Raw genomic sequence first — 23991 nt, forward strand, 5'->3', positions numbered from 1 at the left:
GCGCTGATCACTTTTGATAGCAGTATCATTATATACTTATAGTTATACACAATCCATTCAATTTCACAAAATTTGGAGCTCATACAGACCATCACATGGATACTTTTTTCTTTTTGGGGATCTAGATGTGTGCGCCCATTTTTTTTCCATGAGCCTCTATCACCACAGCTCCCGGTACAGACATTTCAATCAGCCCTCAGTTTGCAGTATTGCATGCCATGTACTCTAGCTGATATGTAAGTATTTTAGGGATGGATAGCTTCTCACTTTCTCCTAGTCTTATTTTCTCGCCACTTCAATGGAACTTATGGGGGTGATCTATCTTTGGTTTTAGTGCAGGTTCTGGAAAAGGTACGCACACCATGGAGGGGGGGATTCCTTTCAACTTCTCTGTAAGAGAGAGGTGTTTTGGATTTTTAAACTCTAAACAAGATTGCCAAAGGGGTTAAACTTTGAATGGGACGTTACACATTTTTATGAATGACTTGTTCGAGTTTTTTGTACACATCCCTTTTGACTCTCTCACATTATTTTAGCACAATACCATTTTGTGACATCATATCTCTTCTGTGGATATCATTTTGGGGATATATAGAGATGCTTCTTGATTTATGCACATGCCTTTTTCACCGTTTAGGATTGGTATAAAATACTAAAAATATTTATATTTTAATATAACCCTATGTAGGGTTGTGCATACATATGGGTATAGCTGCATCTTTTTGCAGCATGTTTTTTTTTTTTATTTAATATATTTTTATTGATGTAACAAATCAGAAATAACAAAAACAGAGCTGCAATATTTTACCTATTTCAAGACATACAACAGGATGACAGGGAGTACCTGAGCAAGTAACAGTTTGAACTTGGCAAGCATGCAACAAATGATCAACCATTTAAGGGATCCAAGAATAGAACATTAGTCAGTAGTATACCAAGGTTACGATTAGGGATGACCGAACGGTTCGGGTCGACCATCGGTTCGACCCGAACATTGACTGTTCGAAATTCGGCCGAATTTCAAACTTTTTGCTGAAAAAGTTCGGAATTCGGCAACCAGAACCGACCAAAATGCAATGGGACAGGAACTGGGCTTTAAAAGCCCGTGATTGGACCAGAACAATCAGTAAAAGCCAATTAAGGGGGCAGGAGGATGCTAGGAATTTAATTGGAGTGACTAGGGGGTCCAGAGTCCAATCAGTAGTGGATACGCCCCCCAGTATATAAGATAGCCCCGCCAAATCCCTAGCATTGTAATACAGGGATGTGGAAGAGAGTGGAAGCAGTTTTGTTACTCCTGCTTCAAAAGTGTCATTTAGCAATTATTAATGTCAGGAAAGGGATATCTAGTGTAGTTATGGTACTATTTTCCACTATAGTTAGATTCAAAAATCTAGTTTCTGTAGGGAAAGTGTTAAGTGTCAGGGTGACCATAGTGTAGTGTAGGGTGAACTGACTCTGACTACTATGGAAGGGTGACCAAACCCTTCCATGTCAGGGTGATCGCCATAGAAAGCCATAGAAAAAAGATTGTTTCTATTAGAATTGCTTTAGAACAAGATAGTGGCTTCTCCACTGTGACACCCGGCTTTTTGTTGCAGGCGTTTTATTGGGCTTTTTTGTGGACGTGTTTGGAGGCAGGCATGACATCAGAACTTCTGTGTAGGGGTATATACACACACACACATGTATGTATATATACACATATATAGGTGTGAAACTAGCAGAACCATATGTCTTCGCTAATGAAATAATTAACAGGCATATGGCTCCGCTCCTATCACACCTATATATGTGTATGTGTATATATACATATAAGTGTGTGTGAATATATACCCCTTTAGAGAAGTTCACATGTTATGCCTGCCTCCAAAGACGCCAAAAAAATGCCCCAAAAAAACGCCAGCAAAAAAACACACCTGGGCGTTTTTGTAGCAGGCGTTTTTTTGGGCATTTTTTGGGCGTCTTTGGAGGCAGGCATAACATCTGAACTTCTGTATAGGTGTATATATACACACACACTTATATGTATATATACACATACACATATATAGGTGTGATAGGAGCGGAGCCATATGCCTGTTAATTATTTCATTAGCGCAGACATAGGGTTCTGCTAGTTTCACACCTATATATGTGTATGTGTATATATAAATACATGTGTGTGTGTATATATACCCTTATACAGAAGTTCTGATGTCATGCCTGCCTCCAAAGATACCCAAAAAATGCCCAAAAAAACGCCTGCTACAAAAACACCCAGGTGTGTTTTTTTGCTAGCGTTTTTTTTGGGCATTTTTTTGGCGTCTTTGGAGGCAGGCATAACATCTGAACTTCTGTATAGGGGTATATATACACACACACTTATATGTATATATACACATACACATATATAGGTGTGATAGGAGCGGAGCCATATTCAGATGTCATGCCTGCCTCCAAACACGTCCACAAAAAAGCCCAATAAAACGCCTGCAACAAAAAGCCGGGTGTCACAGGGGAGAAGCCACTATCCTGTTCTAAAGCAATTCTAATTGAAACTAACTTTTTTTTTCTGGTTCTGGACATGCTACAGAGCTGAAACTTCACAGGTACACTTTTTAGACCCCCACCAGACACTAAATCCAAAGAAATCTCTTTTTTTTTTTTTTTTTATAATTTTTTCAATAATTGGCTCTCTATCAAAAATGACAATTTTTAAGAACTTTTTTTTGTGTGATTAATAGTCCCTGGGGCATGACCCAGAAGCCTAGGCACTTTTTAGGGACATTTATTGGGTTTTAGGGCTTCAAAATGGTGTTTTTTGATTATCAAAGTTCGGGTCCCATTGATTTCAATGGGGTTCTGAAATCCAGGCCGAACTTTCGGGAAGTTCGGGTGTTCTGGTCAAACCAAACTTTTCAAAAGTTCGATCATCCCTAGTTACGATAGGCTATTAGGCGTTCGGGTTGGAAGGAGACTCTCTAACAAAGAATCCTAACTGGGGAAGGGCTGTGGAGTTGAAGCCTGTGATGATATTTAGGAGGTACTAGAATGGCGGTTGAGAGGGAGTGATGAGCTGGTCTCGTGGAATGTCAGGGGGTTTGAGATTTGGGAGGCTGGTTGAGGCAATATTCTTAGTTTCCCAAGAGTGGCCGCCGCCTTGAGGTACCAGGTGGAGTAATGGAAAGGGGTCAGATGGGTCGAAATCTCTTCAGCTGAGAAGGAAAATTCCTTGAAGTGACGCCATCTAGAGATGAATTGCTTCACTGGGCTGGATTGCTGGGCAATCGTGTCCGTCTTCTGTAGAAGAAACAGTTGGAAGAGCAATTGCCTGACAGACTCGATACGTAGAGGGGAGGGCCAGATCCAGCTTTGCATAATGACTCTATGTGCAGTTAGAAGGCAGATGTGGGCCCAATTGTGGAGTTGGGTGTGCGGATGGGGGAAGCGCCAGGGTTGGGGCCATCGTAGCTAAATAAGTAAAGTAGAGAGTCCTTGGGAGGAGAGGTCCGGAGAACATCAAATATGTAGCGTTGAACTTGGTCCCAAAATAGAGAGATAGGATGACATTCCCATAATCTGTAGAAGAGGGTGGGTCGGGATCCATCGCACCAGGGGCATATTGCGAGGAGAGGGTTCATTTTGTCATATCTGCATGGATAATATGCTCTGTGCGCTATTTTAAAATGTGTTTCCTGCCAAATCTCAGCATGTGTTTTTTGGCACATTCATGGTTTATGCATCACCGCAGAGGTGATATCGCTAGCACAGCCATGTCCCCGTTAGTTGTTTTCAGGTGACAGCGTGTCTGGTGAATTCTCTCTGCAAGGATGCATGAATGCCTATATACAATTTTTCTTCCAGTTATGTACACATTTTATCTTCTAGCCATGCTTTTTCTTTTTACTTGTACTTGTACAATAGGATTTATACAAGTATATTTTCATCTGCCTTACAATTATTTCTCTTTCATTCATACATTTTTTTGGGTCTGATGGTCTATTATGTATTGTGAATAGGGAGTTCTATCAGCTCATGTCGTACATACATATATACATATGTCCACTTGGCATTTAATCATGTGTGATTGAATGATCATAGTATTTTGAGGATTAACATATCGACTTTTTAGTGATTTTTTGAGGTTTACATTTATTTTGATATTTAAATACCTCGAGCTAATGATAAATGAATTTAGACATAGTTTTGGAGATCTTTTCTTAATTAGTATAACTATAATAATAATAGTTTTTTCTCATCTCTATGTCGTTATCTTCTCCTAATTCACCCACCTCCATCTTACCATGTTTTTGTTGGTGGCCATGTGTGTCTATATTTTTATGGGCTGGCTTCCTTTTCCTCTGTGGCCAATACACTGTATGTAACTGGGTCTCTGCTGCCCTCACTGTCCTGAAAACTTGGAGTTCCATATTTAACCTGATCATACATCCTTGCTGGTGAGAGAATGCGATGTGGATGGTCTGGATTCTTTGTGGATACCAATGCTTTCTGTGACCCCCTATAATTAAGGGGTCATATCCTTCTGGTAAGGAGTATTTATTAAAGAGGAAGTAAACCCTCCTCTACAACTTGTACCTATAGGTAAGCCTATAATAAGGCTTACCTATAGGTACTGTAAATATCTCCTAAACATGTACCGTTTAGGAGATATTTACCTTACATGCAGCCAGTGACGTCACTGGCGCATGCGCTCTGAAGGAACGGCCGCTCATGCCGTTCCTTCAGAGTCCCGTGCCGTGACTGTCGGCTCTCGCTGGCATGCGCGAGAGTGACGTCACCGCGGCTCCGTCCAATCAGATGGCCGGATGCCGCGATCCCGGAAGACGGGCGACTGGACATGTCGCCCGTCATAGAGGTGAGTGAGCGGCACAGTGGGGGCTCGTTCTAAGGTAAGTATTGCATAATGAGCTAATATGCGATGCATACTAGCTCATTATGTCTTTCTCTTGCAGGGTAAAAAAAAATAAAAAATATACATATATGCGAGTTTACAACCTCTTTAAGAGCACTGGTTGAAAGTGTGGAGGTGAAGGTTTTAGATTCCACTTCTATCAAGTCTGTGCTTTTATCAACTGCTGCGGTTAACCATTTAACTACCTCTGATGTTCACAAGCACCAAAGACTTTAATTATATATATATATATATATATATATATATATATATATATATATATTCACTTATTTATTTGCACTACTGCACTTTTTCATTGTGAACAAATATTTGCTGAGCGCAATATATCCTTTTAATTCCACATGCTACTTATTGTTCAAGAGAAAAAACAAATATGTCTTTTTTACATTGACTAATTTTTTAGTTGTGCCTCACATGCCTCATTTAAAGTCCCAAACCCCTCTCTTCGCATATAGATATAGGGGTGGAGGCGCATGTTTCTATATGTTTCATTTAAAGTCCCAATTAACCCCCCTTTAGTTCACACTGTCCCAAAACACCCCATGTTTAGGGCATATATCTTAGTATGGCTCAGGGGGGGGGGTGCTCGCTCAGGGGGGGGGGGTGCATGCAGACCCAGGCTGCATGCTCAAATAAGGGTCTGGTATGGATTTTGGGGGAACCCTGTGCCATTTTTTTTTCATTCAGCTGTATGTGGGGGAACCTGTTGATAGCTGGTGACTCCTCAACAACTAGCTATTCACCGGGCCCTGGGGGGTTCTTGGCAGGCAAACATCCCACTGAGCTTCCCACAAATTTAGGTGTTCGCTGAATGGGGATGTTTGGGCCTAACTTTTGCTCATCTCGAACTGTTCAACTGTTTGCCCAGCTCTGGTCATTAACACAGTGGTGTTTGTTTATTTGTGTCCCCCCTGCAACATAGTTTATTATCTGGTGATCCTGCTAGTAAGACTGGTGTTTTTCAACTCTTTAACAAATTAAGCTGTCTAGAAAAAGTGACAGTTAGAGGGCTAAGACAAACCAACACTGATAGGTGTGCTTATAATGATCAGCTTGTATTCATTTATGCAAAACCTTTATCCCAAACTATTGCTGTACCTGCTTAATAAGTGATAGCTGGAGTTCCACTTTAATTTTTTAATTTTTTTAACTTTTAAGACCACCCATGATCGCTCCCCACTGAGAGAGAAGGACGGTCAGCTATTGTAAACACAGCTGACCTTTCTTCTCCCTGGAATGATCACAGAGCGCCTCAGATCCTGCTATATAGGATCACATGTCTATGGGATAATTTCAAAAGCCCAACCCCCATACAGTTAGAAACACTGCCCTAGGCTTACATTTAACCCCTTGATCACCCACTGTGTTAACCCCTTCCCTGCCAATGTCATTATTACAGTAACAGTGCATATTTTTAGCACTGATTACTGTAGTAATGTCACTGGTACCCCCAAAAGTGTAAAAAATGTCAGGTAGGGGTACGATCTGTCCGCTGCAATGTCGCAGTCCCGCTAAAAATCGCAGATCGCTGCCATTACTAGTGAAAAAAAAAATAATACAAATTACATAAATCTTTCCCGTAGTCAGTAGATGAGATAACGTTTGCGTAAACCAATCAAAATACACTTATTGCTAATTTTTTTTACCAAAAATATGTAGCAGAAAACAAGTTGGTCTAAAATGTTAAAAAATTTTGATTTTTAATTTTTTTTTCGGGAATGTTATATAGCAGAATGTGAAAAATGTATTTTTTTTCAGAATTGATGCTCCTTTTTGTTTAAAGTGCAAAAAATAAAAATCGCACAGGTGATCAAATACCACCAAATGAAAGCTCTATTTGTGGGAAAAAAAAAGGATATAACTTTATTTAGGTGTAGTGTCCCATGACCGCGCAATGGTCTGTTAAAGTCACGCAGTGCCAAATCGCAAAAAATGGCCTGGTCATTTCGGGTAAATCCTCCAGGTCCAGAAGTGGTGAAAGTTACCCAACTGCTAATGACTGAAGTAACTTCATTCCTTCTTTGTTTCTTATTTTCTCTTTCTTCTTTTGTATGTATTTCCTTATCATTCTTTATTCAAATTCAGCTAAACATAATTTCAACTGCCGGACCTAAATGCTTCACAAGTTTTGAATCATCTATTTTTCAAGTTATGAATGAGGAAAATGTAACCAAAATTTCTACAATCCGCCTCCTAGGATTTCAGACTCCTTACAGTATATCATTAATAAACTTTTTTCTTCTCCTTATAATTTATTGTGCGACAATGTGTGGAAACCTCCTAATCATCACACTGGTGTCCTACAGCAAATCCCTCCATTCTCCCATGTACTTCTTTATCTCCCAGCTATCCATATCAGATATCCTACTGACAACTGATATTCTTCCCAACACGCTCCATACTCTTTTAATGGAAGAGACCATAATATGTTTTTCTGATTGCATTATCCAATTTTATTTCTTTGCTGTTGCAGAATCTTCTGAATGTTTCCTTCTGACCGTCATGTCCTATGACAGATATGTGGCCATCTGTAAACCATTACATTATACTTTATTAATGAACCACCGGGTTTGCTTGCTAATGGTTATTGCCTGTTGGACTTTAGGCTTTCTTATATTATTTACCTACACTTTACCAATGTCAAAACTACAATTTTGTGGCCCTAATGTTATTGACCATTTTTTCTGTGATCTGTATCCAATCTTAGAATTATCTTGTACCGATACCACCATTGTTCAACTAGAAATTACATCATTAAGTGCTGTTTTTCTTGTTACTCCTTTCCTTGTCATTGTTGCGTCATATGTTTATATTATAATCACCATTTTTGAAATCTCATCTACAACTGGGAGACAAAAAGTTTTCTCAACATGCAGCTCCCATCTGATAGTTGTTTCCATGTACTACACTACCCTACTTTGTGTTTACTTGGTTCCTAGTAGAGGTCAGTCATGGAATATCACTAAATTCCTGTCATTAATTTACACTGTAATCACCCCTCTGATAAACCCAATTATATACAGCCTGAGGAATAAAGACCTGAAAGAAGCTGTAAATAAAATGATCAACAACTTTTTTCCAGATATCTTCAGGACAGTCAAGTGATGTACAGGATCCTCTTCCTTATCAGATCTTCACCTGGTGGTGGGTGCTCCTCAATGATGCAGAGAGTGGTGTTGATGCTACTGTATCGGTTCGACTATTTTCATACTTACAATTTGAGTGTTGGGTGCTTAAATGACAGTTTCACAGTATGTCCTTAGTGGGTGTTATTCAACCTATAAGATTGTGGACATTTTGTAGTGGAATGGGATTGGAGTTTAGCATTACAGCTCATTTGTAAAAATTGACAGTCCATTATGAGTTAAGTCCAAAGAGGTGCATGACATCTCCTTGGTTTATCTCTTTTATACAAATCTGACAGTTTTTTGCACTCCTGGATGACAGCTTTTCCTGATGCTGTTTCAGATCTAAATTAAGCATTTTTCTTTCGCAAGCAGTGGCATCAACTGGGAGTGTCGATAGTTTGTAAAACTATAGATGGGCACCTTAACGGTCACAACATGCAGGGATATACAATGTACTATTGACATAAACACAAGCACACACACCACAGGTTGAACTGGATGGACTGGTGTCTTTTTTCAACCCCACCAACTATGTTATTATGTAACAATAGAGTTGTTGCAGCTGCTATGTCTGTCCCTGCTCTCTTCCTGCCCAATAACAGAAGCCTTTGTATAATGTGAACTCATTCACAAAATACAAAGGCTTCTCTGAATGGGCAGCAAGGGGGAGGAGAGGGCATAGCTGCTCTGTTTGCCTCTCTCTTTCCTCTCAAAGCCCTGAGTATCAGTGCAAAGCCATAAACCTCTTAGATATCAATAAAAGAGAAAAGTTCAGAAAATGTCATACACCTCCTTGGACTTATCTTACAGTGTGCCTTCACTTTTTGCAAAGTGGCTGAATTCCTGAAATTCAATTTTAAAGTGTAAGTACAGGAAAACTTTTGATAGAGTAGGGAAGGATTGGAATACCTGTACATTTTTTTAGGTAATCTATTTTATCTACTTTAACTAACATTTTTGAAATTAAATAAAATTTTGTTTTAAAATGTTAAGATGCATGGGAAAATGTATTTGCCTGAAAAAATGTTGGCTATTTGGTCAGTTTGTTGGGTAGTTTTAATTCTTTAAAAGAAATATGCTAACACTATTGAATATTAAGGTATTGCACAGTTCCAGCAAGATTTTTATTCTCAATTATTTTTATTGAATATTGAATATGAACAGGTATACAACAATAATACATAGCAATACAGTAAGTACACATTATACAGTGCTATAGGAAGCATTGACAGTATGGAGATGGATTGTAACTTGTTAACAATCAACATAATAACAAAGGTCATATCTGTCCATATCATAGGTGCAAACCCCTTACTAGTCTCTAATGTTGGCTAGTGAGGCCTGCCACGTTGGGATTGAAAATTATAGACCTGGCATATCGAAACGCAAATAACTTTGTCAAGTGCGGACCATCTCCTACATATTTTTATAATGTGACTTAGCTAAAACCCAAATTGCTAACCAATTACAATATTGAGGGTAGGGGGGTAATGTTTGAGGCCAGCAAGATTTTTAATTACAGAAACATTATTTAGCTATCTTTTGAATATGTGCAATTTGTTTTGTTATGAATTACAATTTGGACAAAAGTTTAGTTAGTCAGAGATTTGGATGTATCCAAGTTTCCAAACCACAATTGTAACAAATTTCAACAAATCTGAAATGAATTATACCAAAAGGAAATAATGTAACAAAGTAAAGAATTATCTAAATAAGAAAATGAACTTGAGTCTAAAATGGAAATATATTGCCATAAATGCAAGGTATAAAGGTAAAATAGGATGATAAATCCTACTTCCTAGCTTTCACATTGCTCTGTTGCAAAAAGGAATATAATAACCAAATCCCAACTTACAAAACGAATATGAATATACGAAGCAAATTCCGAAAACATAACCAAACACAAAAATGTATTGAGATGACAACAAAATCTATACATGAACACATTTTAAAATTATTTCACAGGTAATATTATACAATTCCACACAATTTAATGACGTGCAATATGTCTCCAGAGTTTACATTTGTTCAAACATGCCAATTTTTGCTGAAAACCATTTTAAAAAAAGTGAAAATGACTGTATACGGTATACAAATAAATACTGTACATTGCAGGGGCATTTTGTGAGATCAGTGGGCCTATATGCAAGATCATAAGTTGGGCTCCATTGCTTGATGGAAAAAAAAATGTGATATCCAAGTGTTGGCTTCCATCTATTAGATTTATAGTATCAAGGACAAACACACTCCTCTTAAAACTGGGAGTAGAAAGAATCATTAGGGAATGCATTCCTTGACAATCATTATTGGACCTAAATCTATGTTGGCACCTAGATGCATGTGATCCATCATGGTACCCACCATGATAACGATGGAACTGAAACAAGGGCCTGCCAAGCAAATGCGTCAAGTATAAAAGAATGAATGTGGAGATGTGCTTAACTTGGAAAGGTAGAATATTATCCATAAAGGGACACACCAGGCAGAATTGGCTTATTACATAGTAGGAACGCAGGACTAGACCACACTATGTTATTCATTACTGCCAGACCTGTTCAATCAAGAAATCACCTAAATAGAAGTTATCTGACAATGTGAAGCATGCTAAAAGATCTAAAAAATCAACACATCATGTTGCCATCTATAGGTATGCATCTGTGCCCATTGGTGCCCATCAGTACCACCTCATTAGTGCCCATCAGTGCAGCCTATCAGTGCGCATCAGTGCAGCCTCATTCGGCAAAACAGTGAAGAAGAAAAATGACTTATTTGCAAAATATTATAACAGAAACTAAGTAAAACTTTTTTTTTTTCATTTCTTTAGCAAAAAATAAAAAACCCAGTGATGATTTAATACAACCAAAAGAAAGCTCCATGTGTCTCAAAAAATGATAAACATTTCATTTTTTTGAGGCACATGTCAGTGTTGTTTGGTGCATGACTGCAAATGTCATTCAAAATGCGTCAGCCCTGAAACCTGAAAATTGGCTGGGGAGGAAGGTGATAAAAGTGGGCAGTATTGAAGTGGTTTAAACTGTATTGAGTTATTAAAAAAAATATGTTTTTTAAACAAATGTGTAAATTTTAACTACTTCCAGACCGCTCGCTGCCGCAGACTGGCGCCTGCAGCTAGGGGGCCAGCTCGCCGGAGCGCTCCACCCCCACATGTCAGGCAATCAGTGTGCAGGCAAGTCTGAAAAGAAATTATTATTATTGTTTTATAGACATGCGGGATTGATGGCTATTATAGTATGAATAACCCATATGGGGAGACAACATACTCACATGTCTATAAAACAATAATAATAATTTATTTTCAGACTTGCCTGCACACTTACACTCCTGACGAGTGGGCAATGCGACCCACGAAACGTGCGTCGAGTTTCAAGATATTTGTATTGATGTGCATACTGCTACGATATATTTTAATATATTTGTATGACCATGTTATGTTTTGTGTATGTCAAGTATTCATGTTGTATTACTTTTGTATATTGGTTCTACACAATAAACCAAATACATTTCAACTTGAGTATTATGACTATTTGGTCCACCTCATATAAGGTCCCACAGGACAATCCTCTCCTTTTCTATGTCCTTATGACTAATATATCTTGAGGTTTTAGCAGTCTAAGCTAAAGTGTGGTGTAAGTGAACTGCATAGTAATATTTATTTAAATCTGGGGCTAGCAGTCCTCCCTTGGACTGAAGGGAAAGGAGGACATAACGAGATATCCTATGAGCCTTATTGTACCAGATAAAGTTGAGAAAAGAGTTTGGTAGGGAACTTAGATGGGTCAAAGATTCTGGAACAGGTAACGTCTCAAATAAGTAAAGTAGCTTGGGCAAAACAGACATTTTGAAAACGTTAATCTGACCCAAAAAGAGGAGGAACAACAAAGTGTTGGCTGTCAAGTGGAGGGATAAGAGAGATGTATACATCCTGTTCTCCATCCAGAATCACACCTCGGTGGAAATTCATGGAAGACACAGTTCCATGCAGAAACCTAAATGCATCCATGATTAAAATTGGTTCATGGGGGGGGGGGGGGTGGATTTCAATGATCAGATGCTAAAGCCCTATTTATGAACAAGAAGGCCCTTTTCAATTAACCTTTTTTATTTGGCCATTTATAATGCGTATGCCACCTATCCCTAAGTCAATGGAAAGATCCATCACCTTTCTCAAATTTATAGAAGATATTGTCACTGTCCTGATCACCAGCAAGGATCTCCACTAGAAAACGTTCGCTCTTATTCTGGGAGCAGATTTCATGAGCAATATTTTCCAGAGAACATTTGACCCATAAAGCAGGCTGAAGACACAAAAACAATGTTGGGTATGCAGCAGAGTTAGGAGAAAATCCAGTTTTCATTGCCCCCAATGTCCCTCCCAACCGGGCCTATGCATCATAGACTGTTTCTGACATCACCAAAATATCAATGAAGGTATAGTTTTCATATTTCTAAAAGCCTGCCATTTCCCTGTTTCCAATATCTGCTCTGATCCTTTTTCCTGCTGCCTCGACTGACTATGCCTCTGCCATCCATCTTAGTTGACCCTGGCCTGTTTATCCATGATGCCTCTGCCTGTTGTCTGGTTTGTTTATCAACAACATTTCTGCCTTCCACCTGCACTGACCTCAGCCGGTTAACTGACCATGTTTTTTGCCTGCTGCTTGGACTGATCTTTTGCTCTGCTACTGTAGTAATGAGATTCAAGATAACACAAGGGTCTCACATATGTGAGGGGCTTCAGAGCAGTGCTCCAAGTGAAGAAAAACAATTTTTGCTTGCACCAATACTTTGGCTTTGCTGACAATATCCATGCCTGCTGCCTATTCATGTCCTGGCCTGTTTATGGACAATATTCCTGCCTGATACCTGAATGTCAGCCTGCTGTCTGTACTTACCTTGGCCTGTTTATTGACCATATTCCTGGCTGCTACCTGAACAATTCACTTGGTTGTTGCTGACCACAGCTCTGCCTGCTTCTAGACCAATGCTCTCCTCTGCAGGCAACTGTGCTACTAAAACCACAGGTAATCTTTTGTTTACCCCTTGTTCAGCTAGACTGTGAAAAAGTCTCATACATGTGGTATCACCATACTAGCAGAATGTATTTTGGGGTATAATTATTGGTATGTATATGCTGTGTGTTAGAAATATCTAATAAATTGACAACTTTGTGGAAAAAAAATGTCATGTTCAAAAGACTCATTATGTCTCATAGAATATATGTTGGGGTGTTTTCTTTTCAAAAATGTGGTCTCTTTTTGGGTGTTTCAAAAGTGTGATAGGTAGTCAGGTAATTAAATGTGTAATTTATGTCCGTAGAACACCCGAAGGTGCCCCTTGAATGTTGAGTCTCTCCTATGTGGCTGGGCTGTGAAAAAATCTCACACATGTGGCATTGCCATACTCAGGAGAAGTAGAAGGATGTTTTTTGGGCTGTGTGTTAGAAATATCTTACAAAATTTATACCTTTCTGTAAAAACATATGTTTTCATTTTCTTTACAGATTTTCCAAAAACTTGTGACAAAAAATTATTTGTTCAAAAAACTCAGCATGCCTCATAGGAAATACATTGTGGCGTTTGCTTTTCAAAGTGTGGTCATTTTGTAGGTTTTTCCATTGTTTTGGTACTTCAGGGCCGTTACAAATGTGATAGGTAGTTTGAAAATTAGATAATTGTAAATGCATGAAGGAGCTCCTTGAATGTTGGGTCTCTCTAACTGGCTGGGAAAAAGCTAACATATGTGGTATAACAATACTCAGGAGGGGTGAGGGGTGACATAATGTATGTGGGGTATAATTGCAAGTATGCCTATGCCGTGTGAAAGAAATAATTTGTTATTATGACAATTTTGTGAAGAAAATTATTATTATTTTATTTTATTTTTGTCATTTTCCAAATAAAAGTGGGGAAAAAAATGACAACTTCAAAAAACTCACCATGTCTCTTACTAATTACCTTTGACTGTCCACTTTCCAAAAAGGGGTAATTTGGGGAGTATTTGTACTTTCCTGGCATTTACTTAAAATCACTTATTTTAAAAATGTTATAATAGAAACAAAAAAAAACATGTCTTTTTCAAAATGTTTGGTCTTTTTTTCACTTGGTTTGCAAAAAAATAAAAAAAGCCCACTGGTGAATAAACACCACCAAATAAAATCTCTTTCTGGCTAAAAAAACAAAAAAAAAACAAAAAAAAAAAAACATTGTTTGGGTAAAGAGTAATTTCCATTCAAAGTGTGAGAGAAATTTGGCCTGGGCAGGAAGGGGGTAAAAGCTCCCAGTATTGAAGTAGTTGCGGAAAATCATAGGACGCAATGGTTGCTAAAATGGGCAGCTGAAAGCAGCTGTGTTCCTCTTTTTTCCTCCTTTTTTGGGTGTTATTTTTCTGCCTGTGAGCCATAGATATTGGATGGCTACCCTGGGATTTTCTCAGGGGAGAAAAATTAAAACATCATTCCAGGGGGTCAAAAGGGGACTGGTGGTCTCAGGGCACCATTGCAGTGCTTGATCAGTTATCTCCAAAACCAGAACTGACAGCAGTAAGGGACCTGGACTGGGACTGAGTATATCTGTCTTCACCAGGTAGGGAGGGGAAAGGAGTAATAAGATAGGTTAGAGAATGATGGGAGGTAGGCAATGGAGTAGTGTGGGTTGCCAGCATCTTGGAGCACCATCTTGGGTTGGGCTAAGTCGAGGCATGTTTGGACACAAGTCCAAACCTGCTCACGCTATCCCACCTAAAATCTGTCAAGGCTTGTAAAGCAGTAACTGTGACAGTAAATAAAAGGCAGAAGAAGCATTCCCCACCCTACAGCCACAGATTTGTAAGAAGCCTCTGCTGCCTATTATTGGCTGTCAGCTTCGACAGCTTCTCAGTGGCAGTGGGGGGTTGTCAGTGCCTGGGGAAAGAGAGTATTGCAGGTAAAATAAAAATGAACTGTGCTAGTGTTACAAATGATACAAAAAACGTAGCGAGTTTCTTTTGCCAGCTGGGATTCCTGTTTATTGAGCAATACTGTACTTTCTGTACAGTATGTAAGTGCATTTAACATTTTAATTAAAAAATTGATTTAGGATTTCACACTTTATATTTCCTTAAAGTATACTCGGAAATGTGGAGACTGACATACTGTAGGATACCCCGTGACATTGATATCTGGAGGAGTGTGTTGAAGGTTCAGCTAATGTATGATCATTGATACCACTAGCTTTCTATGACTTCCGTGTAGTAAGAGAGTCATGGATTTTGCTCTTGCTGAGCTCACTGTTTTTATTCTTTGAGGCACATTGATTTATTTATTTAACAGGTGCACCAAAGTGGACTTTTTACACAAAATGGACTCTACATTACTAAGTTACCAACTTACAAGCTGACCCCAATGCGCTGTTTCATTGGGCAACTATGTGGCAAATGAGGTTTAATGTTGAAAAATGTAAAGTTATGCACTTGGGGGCTAAGGATATGCATGCATCATACATACTAGGTGGAGTAGAACTAGGGGAATCCATAGTGGAGAATGATCTGTGTGTTCTGGTAGATCATAAGCTTAATAATTGCATGCAATGCCAAGCTGCGGTTTCCTAAGCAAGCAAAGTCCTTTCTTGTATTAAAAGAGGCATGGACTCCAGAGAGAGATATCATTTTGCCACTGTACAAATCATTAGTAAGACCTTATCTGGAATATGCAGTTCAGTTTTGGGCACCAGTTCTTAAAAAGGATATCGGGGAACTGGAGAAAGTGCAGATAAGGGCAACCAAACTGATAAGAAGCATGGAGGAGCTCAGCTATGAGAAAAGATTACAGGAACTGAATGTATTCTCTCTTGAGAAGAGGAGATAAGGGGGGATATGATCAACATGTATAAATACATAAGGGGTCCATATAGTGAACTTGGTGTTGAGTTGTTCACTTTAAGATCAACACAGAGGACAAGGGGGCACTCTTTACTTCTAGAGGAAAACAGATTTAGTCTCCAAATACGTAAAGGTTTCTTCACCGTAAGAGCTGTGAAAATGTGGAATAGACTCCCTCCAGAGGTGGTTCTGGCTAGCTCACTAGATTGCTTTAAAAAGGCCTGGATTCTTTCCTGGGTGTACGTAATATAAGTGGGTACTAAAACTTGCTTAGGTAAAGTTGAACCTTATTTTTGATTCGTTTATATGGACATTATGAACACTGCACTTTATTAATTTTTAAATTGAAGAGTGAAAGCACACAGCACTTTTGATTGATTTTGAAGTAATATTTATACTTTGGTAATAGGAATTTATTTATTTATTGAAATACAAGCACCCAGCACTTTGTCATAATCAACACAATATAGAGGCATATTGGAATTATTTATTTATTTATATTTTGCAATATATTCAATCACGGTTATAATTTTAAGTGACCACCTATTTTCAGCAAAAAAGAACACGGTTTTATTCAAGTATCATATATATATTCACATCGTCTTATAATTCATTTTTATTTTCACTTCTGAAGCGCGCCACAAACCCCCACTATTTTAATATACAATACATGACATGTACAATATAAGATAAAAATCAGATGGCAAGAGTAACAAGATTAAGAGTTTACAATTTATGAGAACAAAAGTGAATGATCAAGAAGATGTAAAATTCTGCCAAAAATATAGAATTCATTTAGGTCATTTTTAAGAGGAAGAAAGTAAAAATTGCTGTCTTAACAGCTTCCCATCCAGCCACTGTATACAGAATATGGCTGGACAGGTGTAGCGTTGATGCGAATGGTCATGCCCATTTGTCCTACTGCCTCAGCCACTCATGTCTGCACACTAGAGCAGGCAGCAGTGGTGACTGACTGCTGTGTCTGCTGTGAACAGCAGATCAGCGATCGTTGTACCGCGCTGCTGAGAGTGACCCTGGTACCATCTGATCATTGTGACCAATCACAATGATCACAGTTACAGCAGTAAACAAGGCTGTCATTGTTTACTACTGTGTGATTTCAGTGCTAGGTCACACTAGGCTAGCAATCGCATGGTGGCCCTGTACCATGTGATAGCTGTGAGCAGTCTTGCATCACCGTAGTAGACAAGGTTTCATGGATGAAACCTTTGAACAGTGTTACTGATAGCTTCTTAGAGTGACCATCACAGTAATAAGCAATCACTGTGTAAACAAAAAACCTTACCACCACCACCACACCAGCCATTCCAGTACTGTGTCCATAATTACTAACACACCAGTCACAGTGTCATTAAACACTGCCACACCAATTACTGTGTCCATGATCACTGAAACACCAGTCACAGCGTCACTGAACACTGCCACACCAGTTACTGTGTACTTGATCACTGCCACATAAGTCACAGTGTCCCTGATTACAGCCACATCAGTTACAATGTCCCTGTTCCCCAGTCCCAGTGTTACTGATCACCGCCACACCAGTCATATCATCCCTAATTACTTCCACCACTGTTACAGTGTCCTCAATCATTATTAGATGTGTAATTTTTGTCCCTAGATAGCCTGCAATTGCTCCTTGGATTTTGGGCATCTCTGTGTGGATAGCCTATGAAAAAGTCTCAAACTTATGGTATCACCATACTTGGGAGGAGTAAAAAAATATGTTTTGAAGTGTAAGGTCCAAAAAGTATGCTTATGATGTGTTAGAAACATCGTATTCATTGATAACTTTTGGGGGGAAAATACATTTTCATTGTGGCAACATGTTTTTCAAAAGACTGACTATGCCCTTCAGAAAATATTGTGGAGAGTTGGCTTTTCAAAAATGGGGTAATTTTGTGGGCGTGTCTATTGTTCTGGTGCTTCAGGGCCTCATAAAATGGGATGGGTAGTCAGGAAATTAGATGTGTAAACCATGCCCTTAGAATGCCTGAAGGTGGTCTTAGATTTTGGGTCCTTCTAAGTGGCTAGGTTGTAAAAAATAGTCTCACACATGTGGCATTGCCATATTAGAAGGCATATGAGAATGTGTTGTGGGGTGTAATTGTAAGTATGCCTATGCTATGTGTGAGAAATAACGTGTTAAATTGACAACTTCGTAAAAAAAAGAGAATTATTTAATTTTCAAACATCTGTGACAAAAAAATGACAACTTAAATTATGAATTAAAACTCACCATGCCTCCTATTAAATACCTTGAACTGCCTACTTTCCAAAAAGGGGTCTATTAGGTGGTTATTTGTACTGCCCTGGCATTTTAGAGCCTCAGGAAATGAGGTAGGCAGTCAAAACATCAGGAAAGATTGATTTTCAAATATGCACTATATTACCAAAAGTGTTGGGATGCCTGACTTTACATGCACACAAACTTTAATGGCATCCCAGTCTTAGTCCAAAGGGTTCAATATTGAGTTTGCCCACCCTTTGCAGCTATAACAGCTTCAACTCTTCTGGGAAAGCTGTCTACAAGGTTAAGGAGTGTGTCTATGGGAATGTTTGATAGAATCGCATTTGTGAGGTCAGGCACAAATGTTAGATGAGAAGGCCTGGAGCAAAGTCTCTGCTCTGATTCATCATAAAGGCATTCTATTGGGTTAAGGTAAGGACTTTGTGCAGGCCAGTCAAGTTCCTCAACCCCAAACTCACTCATCTATGACCTAATGGACCTTGCTTTGTTCACTGGTATGGAGTCATGTTGGAACAGGAAGGGGCCATCCCCAAACTGTTCCCACAAAGTTGGGAGCATAAAATTGTCCAAAATGTCTTGGTATGCTCATTGTGACGGTACTAACCGTCACTATGATTTTAAAAATCAGATACTTGGTGGTTTGGATTGCTTCAAATGGGGTCTGTATTTACAAGTGATGCTAAAGTGTATTGTACTTCAATGTCAGCAATGTCTTCATATGGAGATGTGAAGATTTAATCCTACACTGGTAGAATTAGACTGTTCTAGACTGCTAATACTGTCTGTGTTTTGAGATGGAATGTGTATTGTGCTAAGTATTCCTGTTCCATTGTTAGATGTTAATGACCGTGCATTGTTCTGGCCAGGTGGCTGGATAATTCGTTTATGGTTATTCTGTTTCTGTATACAAATCTATATGCATATGTTAATGCGATCACATCTGACCTGATAGTGTATATAATGTGTGAGTGTGTGGGCTCAATAAACAGTTTTTACTTACTCTCAACATAGAGTTTCCTCTCATGTTTGTGGGAGAAGGCTTTACCAGCTCTATCTCTCTTCAGCTTGGATCGCTTAATCCCTAGCTATGGTAAGAGCGGTTCCTGCTCTACTCTACAGCATCCCTCCCACTAGGGGGAAGAGAACATCTCTGGCGGCGAAACCCCTCTTTCCATCGGGGCGGCCGCTACACTCATGCCTTAAGAGTTTCCTTCACTGGAACTAAGGGACCAAGCCCAACACCAGAAAAACAGCCCCACACCATAATCCCTCCTCCACCAAATTATTTGGACCAGTGCACAAAGCAGGGTCCAGAAAGACATGGATGAGTGAGTTTGGGGAGGAGGAACTTGACTCACATGCACAGAGTCCTGACCTCAACCCGATAGAACACCTTTGGGATGAATTAGAGCGGAGACTGCAAGCCAGGCCTTCTCGTCCAACATTAGTGCCTGACCTCACAAATGCACTTTTGGATGAATGGTCAAACATTCCTTTAGACACACTCCTAAACCTTCCCAGAAGAGTTGAAGCTGCTAGAGCTGCAAAGGGTGGGCCAACTCAATATTGAACCCTACGGACTAAGACTGGGATGCCATTAAAGGTCATGTGCGTGTATAGGCACTAGGCGGGTGTCCCAATACTTTTGGTAATATAGTGTTTGTTCCATAGTTTGTAGACTCTATACCTTTTACACAGGCTAAATAATATAACCTGATTTGGGTTATTTTTACCAAAGAAATGTAGCAGAATACATTTTGATTTAAATGTATTTTAAAAAAAAGATATTTATTTGCAACAATTTGTAGCAGAAAGTTATAACTATTTATTTTTCAAAATTGTCAGTATTTTTTTGTTTATATAGCAAAATTAAAAAAAAAAAAACAGGGGTGTGTAATATCCATATAAGAAAGCTCTAGCTGTTTAAAAAAGGATACAAAATTATTTTAGGTAAAGTGTTGCATGCTTGAATGAGTAATTGTCATTGAATTTGTGACAAAGTAAGCTAAAAGTTGAAAAATGGCCTGGATGGAAAGCGGTGAAAGTGTCTTGAAGTGGTTAAATGGAATATCCAGAAATGTTGGTTATGCCTAAGCCATGGGTGTCCAACCTTTTGGCTTCTCTGGGCCACATTGAGTGTAGAGAAATTTTCTCGGGCCGCATATAAAATATATACTATAGTTACGGTATATAAGTAATAAAACACCGTCGCGTCCTTCCTGCTCTGCCGCTGCCCCCCCAGCACTAATTTAACACAACTAGAGGATGATCCCTTCCGAGGCAGCCTCTGCTTACAGTTGGTTGGAAGCCGCTGTGGCCCTGCTGCCGAATCGACTTCCTTCCTCCCCAGTGAAAAAAAATAAAAAATTGTCAGGGGGCAGTGGGCCACATTGCCTGCGGTTCTGGGCCGCATGCGGCCCCCGGGCCGCAGGTTGGACATGCCTGGCCTAAGCAGTAGCCTGAAAATGTATTTTGTCTTGAATCCCTGCCCTGCCTCTGCCAAGATGGCTGCACAGTGCAGAAAAAGGCATGGCAAGGTCCGAAACAGGGATATAATCAGCTACATGGAGCCTACAAGGAATATTGGTGACTAGTTTTTGTCCTCTGCATGACTTTTTGGGGCACAGCTTCCACAGTTTAAGTTCAGGTCCTCTTTTAGGAAGTACATTTTCATCTTATACCACAATGATGGTTTAACCTGCTAACAAATAGTTAAGACCTGGTCTACTGAAAAGAAAAGAAAAATCTATAAATACTTTTTAATTTTTATAATGACAATAGATCCCAGGAAAATATCAGTAAGCCCTTTATTCTCCCAGTGGTGACACATAATTCATTCTACGTACTTATAAAAACCACGTTGAAGTATAATCTGAAAAACATTAGGAGGAAATATGAATGTGCTGAACTCCATTTGATTGCTCTCTTCTGCAATATACTGCTGTAGTTATAGCTATTAGAAATATTTCTGCAATGCATAGATTTATAATACTGAAACGTGTGTCAGGCATTCAAGCTTTTTTTTTTGCAAACTTGAACAATATTTTACTTTCAATCAGTTTTTATTCAGATTGCAACAAAAATAGGTAAACGTATAGGTCTTGAACATCATTTTTTCAGTTTTTATTTCTGAAGAGTCTTTAGAATTGTGCAGTTATTTATTAAGTAACATAAAATAATTATAGTTCTTGCTTTTATTTTGTAATGTGCAACGTACTGTAATGTATGAATAGTAGTTAATTACAGTTTTGTTCCCAATAAAATTAGATCTTTTTGATTGCCGTGGGTAAATATACTATGCATATAACTTCTCCTGTTAGTTCTATCCCTTTATTTTTGATACATTCCTTCCCTTACTCCCATTCTTTCTTCCTTTCCTCATTTTCCTTCTTTTCCTTTCTTCTCCCTTTTTTTCTTTTCTTTTCCTTTTTTATTCTTTTCTTTTCCTTTCCTTTTCCTTGTTTTTTCTTTTCTTTTCTTTTCTATTCTTTTCTTTTTCTTTTCGTTTCCTTTTTTCTTTTTTTTCTTTTCTTTTCCTTTCCTTTTTTTTTCTTTTTCTTTCCTTTACTTTTCTTTTTCTTTTTTTTCCTTTCTTTTCCTTTTTTTTTTCTTTTCTTTTCCTTTTTTTTCCTTTTTTTTTCTTTTCTTTTCCTTTTCCTTTTCCTTTTCTTTTCCTTTTCTTTTTTTTCTTCTTTTCATTCTCTTTTCGTTTCCCTTTTTCTTTTTTTTTTCTTTTATTTTCCTTTTTTTTTCCTTTCCTTTCCTTTTTCTTTTTCTTTTTCTTTTCTTTTCTTTTTCTTTTTCTTTTTCCTTTTTCTTTTTCTTTTCTTTTCTTTTCCTTTTCCTTTTTCTTTTTTTTTCCTTTTCTTTTCCTTTTCCTTTTTCTTTTCTTTTTCTCCTTTTTCTCCTTTCTTTCTTTTTCTTTCCCTTCTTTCTGCTACTGCCCATTTCCCACCCTCCAAAACAAATTTGGTTGTATTCCTTTTCACAGAAAAGCTCCAACACTCCAGCACTCAGACTGTAATTCATCCAGAGGAGCCCTGAAGAAGGGTCACGTCCCTCAAAACTCATTAGCCTTCCAACTTTGGTATACATGGTCAGATGACATCGCCTTTTGGCTGGAGTTGGTATTTGATATTTCCGTTCCTTTTTATGTTTGTGAGTACGTTTTTGCCTTTTGGATTCAATAAACAGTGGTGGTGGTGGTAATGCACTGGGCATTTGCACCCTCCTGTTTGTTTTTACAGTATTAATTTTCACGGGCTGGCTAAACCCATTTGTAAATAAAGTAATTATTCTGTCCTCGGGTTATGGGGGGAAAAAATGATACTGTGATTACTGAAATCCATCTGTTGGGATTTCAGATTCCTCCAAGTATAACATATTTGGCCTTCTTTCTGTTTTTTATATTTTATTTTTTTACACTGTGTGGAAACCTCCTGATCATCACACTGGTGTCCTACAGCAAGACCCTCCATTCTCCCATGTACTTCTTCCTCACCCAGTTGTCTGCATCTGATATAATATTGGCAAGTGATGTTGTTCCTAACATGCTCCATACCGTGTTAAATAATTCCACTACTGTATCCGTTTCTGAATGTATCACCCAGTTTTACTTCTTTGCTGCCTCCACATGTTTGGAGGGTCTTCTTCTGACATTGATGGCTTATGACAGATATGTGGCCATCTGCAAACCATTACATTATAATTTAATAATGAATCGCCGCTTTTGCTTGATAACAGTTATCACAAGTTGGAGTTTGTGTTACTTTGCCATAGTGCTTTCCAGTTTAACCATATCCACATTACACTTCTGTGGTCCCAATATTATTGATCACTTTTTCTGTGATCTTGATCCAATCCTACAACTCTCTTGCTCTGACACCACCATTGTTCAATTAGAATCAACAATACTGAGTCTGATGTTTGCTTTAATCCCATTTTTTGTTATCACTATATCATATGTTTATATTATAGTCACTATTTTTGAAATCCCATCTATCACTGGGAGGCAGAAAGTTTTCTCCACATGCAGCTCCCACTTGATTGTTGTCTCAATTTTTTTTAGCACCGTTGTTTGTGTGTACTTGATACCGAATAGTGGACAGTCATGGAGCATTACTAAATTCATCTCATTGTTGTACACTGTAGTCACTCCGCTTCTAAATCCAGTTATATACAGCCTGAGAAATAAAGACTTGAAACAAGTTGCAGGAAAAATTCTTAAGACAGCTTTTAATTCAGAAACATAGAAACATAGAAAAGTAATGGCAGAAAAAAGACAAAGTGGTCCTTCGAGTCTTCCCACTGTTTTTGATTTTTTTTTATATTCATGTTTTGTGTTTCTTTATTTGTTTTCTTTTTTTTGTTTTTTGTTAGATTTTGTCTCAGTATAGATCTATGTTTGTCCCAAGCATGTTTAAAGCCATTTAGTGTTGATTGGCCCATTGCCTCTTCTGGAAGTGTATTCCAAGCATTAACTACCCTTTCAGTAAAATAATACTTTCTTAGATTATATTTGTTTTGAACTTTCCTTCAGTTAATTTGGGGTCATATTCCCATGTTTTTGATTTTGGTTTCATATTAAAAATACAGCCCTCACAAACCTTATTCACCCCTTCTCATATATATATATATATATATATATATATATATATATATATATATATATACTGTATGTATATATATATGTATGTATATATTGTGGGGTTGATTAGCTCGGTGGTAGGCGTGGATGACCCCTTGGGTGGGTTCGTTACACAGGGAGACAGCCGAGCAGTGGTTGCAAACAACAGTTTGGTTTA

General features: G+C 38.4%; 2 protein-coding genes across 2 annotated transcripts; both read left to right on the forward strand.

The window, feature by feature from the left end:
- Positions 1–7066: 7066 nt before the first annotated feature.
- LOC309552949 (olfactory receptor 10A7-like) lies at positions 7067–8020 on the forward strand (the record flags this gene model as incomplete). The annotated part of the gene is made up of 1 exon (XM_082253855.1): positions 7067–8020. One exon carries the CDS (start codon positions 7067–7069, stop codon positions 8018–8020), a length of 954 nt encoding a protein of 317 aa, XP_082109981.1.
- Positions 8021–22497: 14477 nt separating this feature from the next.
- LOC309552950 (olfactory receptor 1468-like) lies at positions 22498–23439 on the forward strand (the record flags this gene model as incomplete). Its single annotated transcript, XM_082253856.1, has 1 exon — positions 22498–23439. The coding sequence occupies one exon, from the start codon at positions 22498–22500 to the stop codon at positions 23437–23439; it is 942 nt and encodes a 313-aa protein (XP_082109982.1).
- Between the last annotated feature and the right edge of the window lie 552 nt (positions 23440–23991).

This window comes from Pelophylax lessonae (assembly GCF_965119305.1).
Source record: "Pelophylax lessonae genome assembly, chromosome: 4".
NCBI classification, from domain to species: Eukaryota; Metazoa; Chordata; class Amphibia; order Anura; family Ranidae; genus Pelophylax; species Pelophylax lessonae.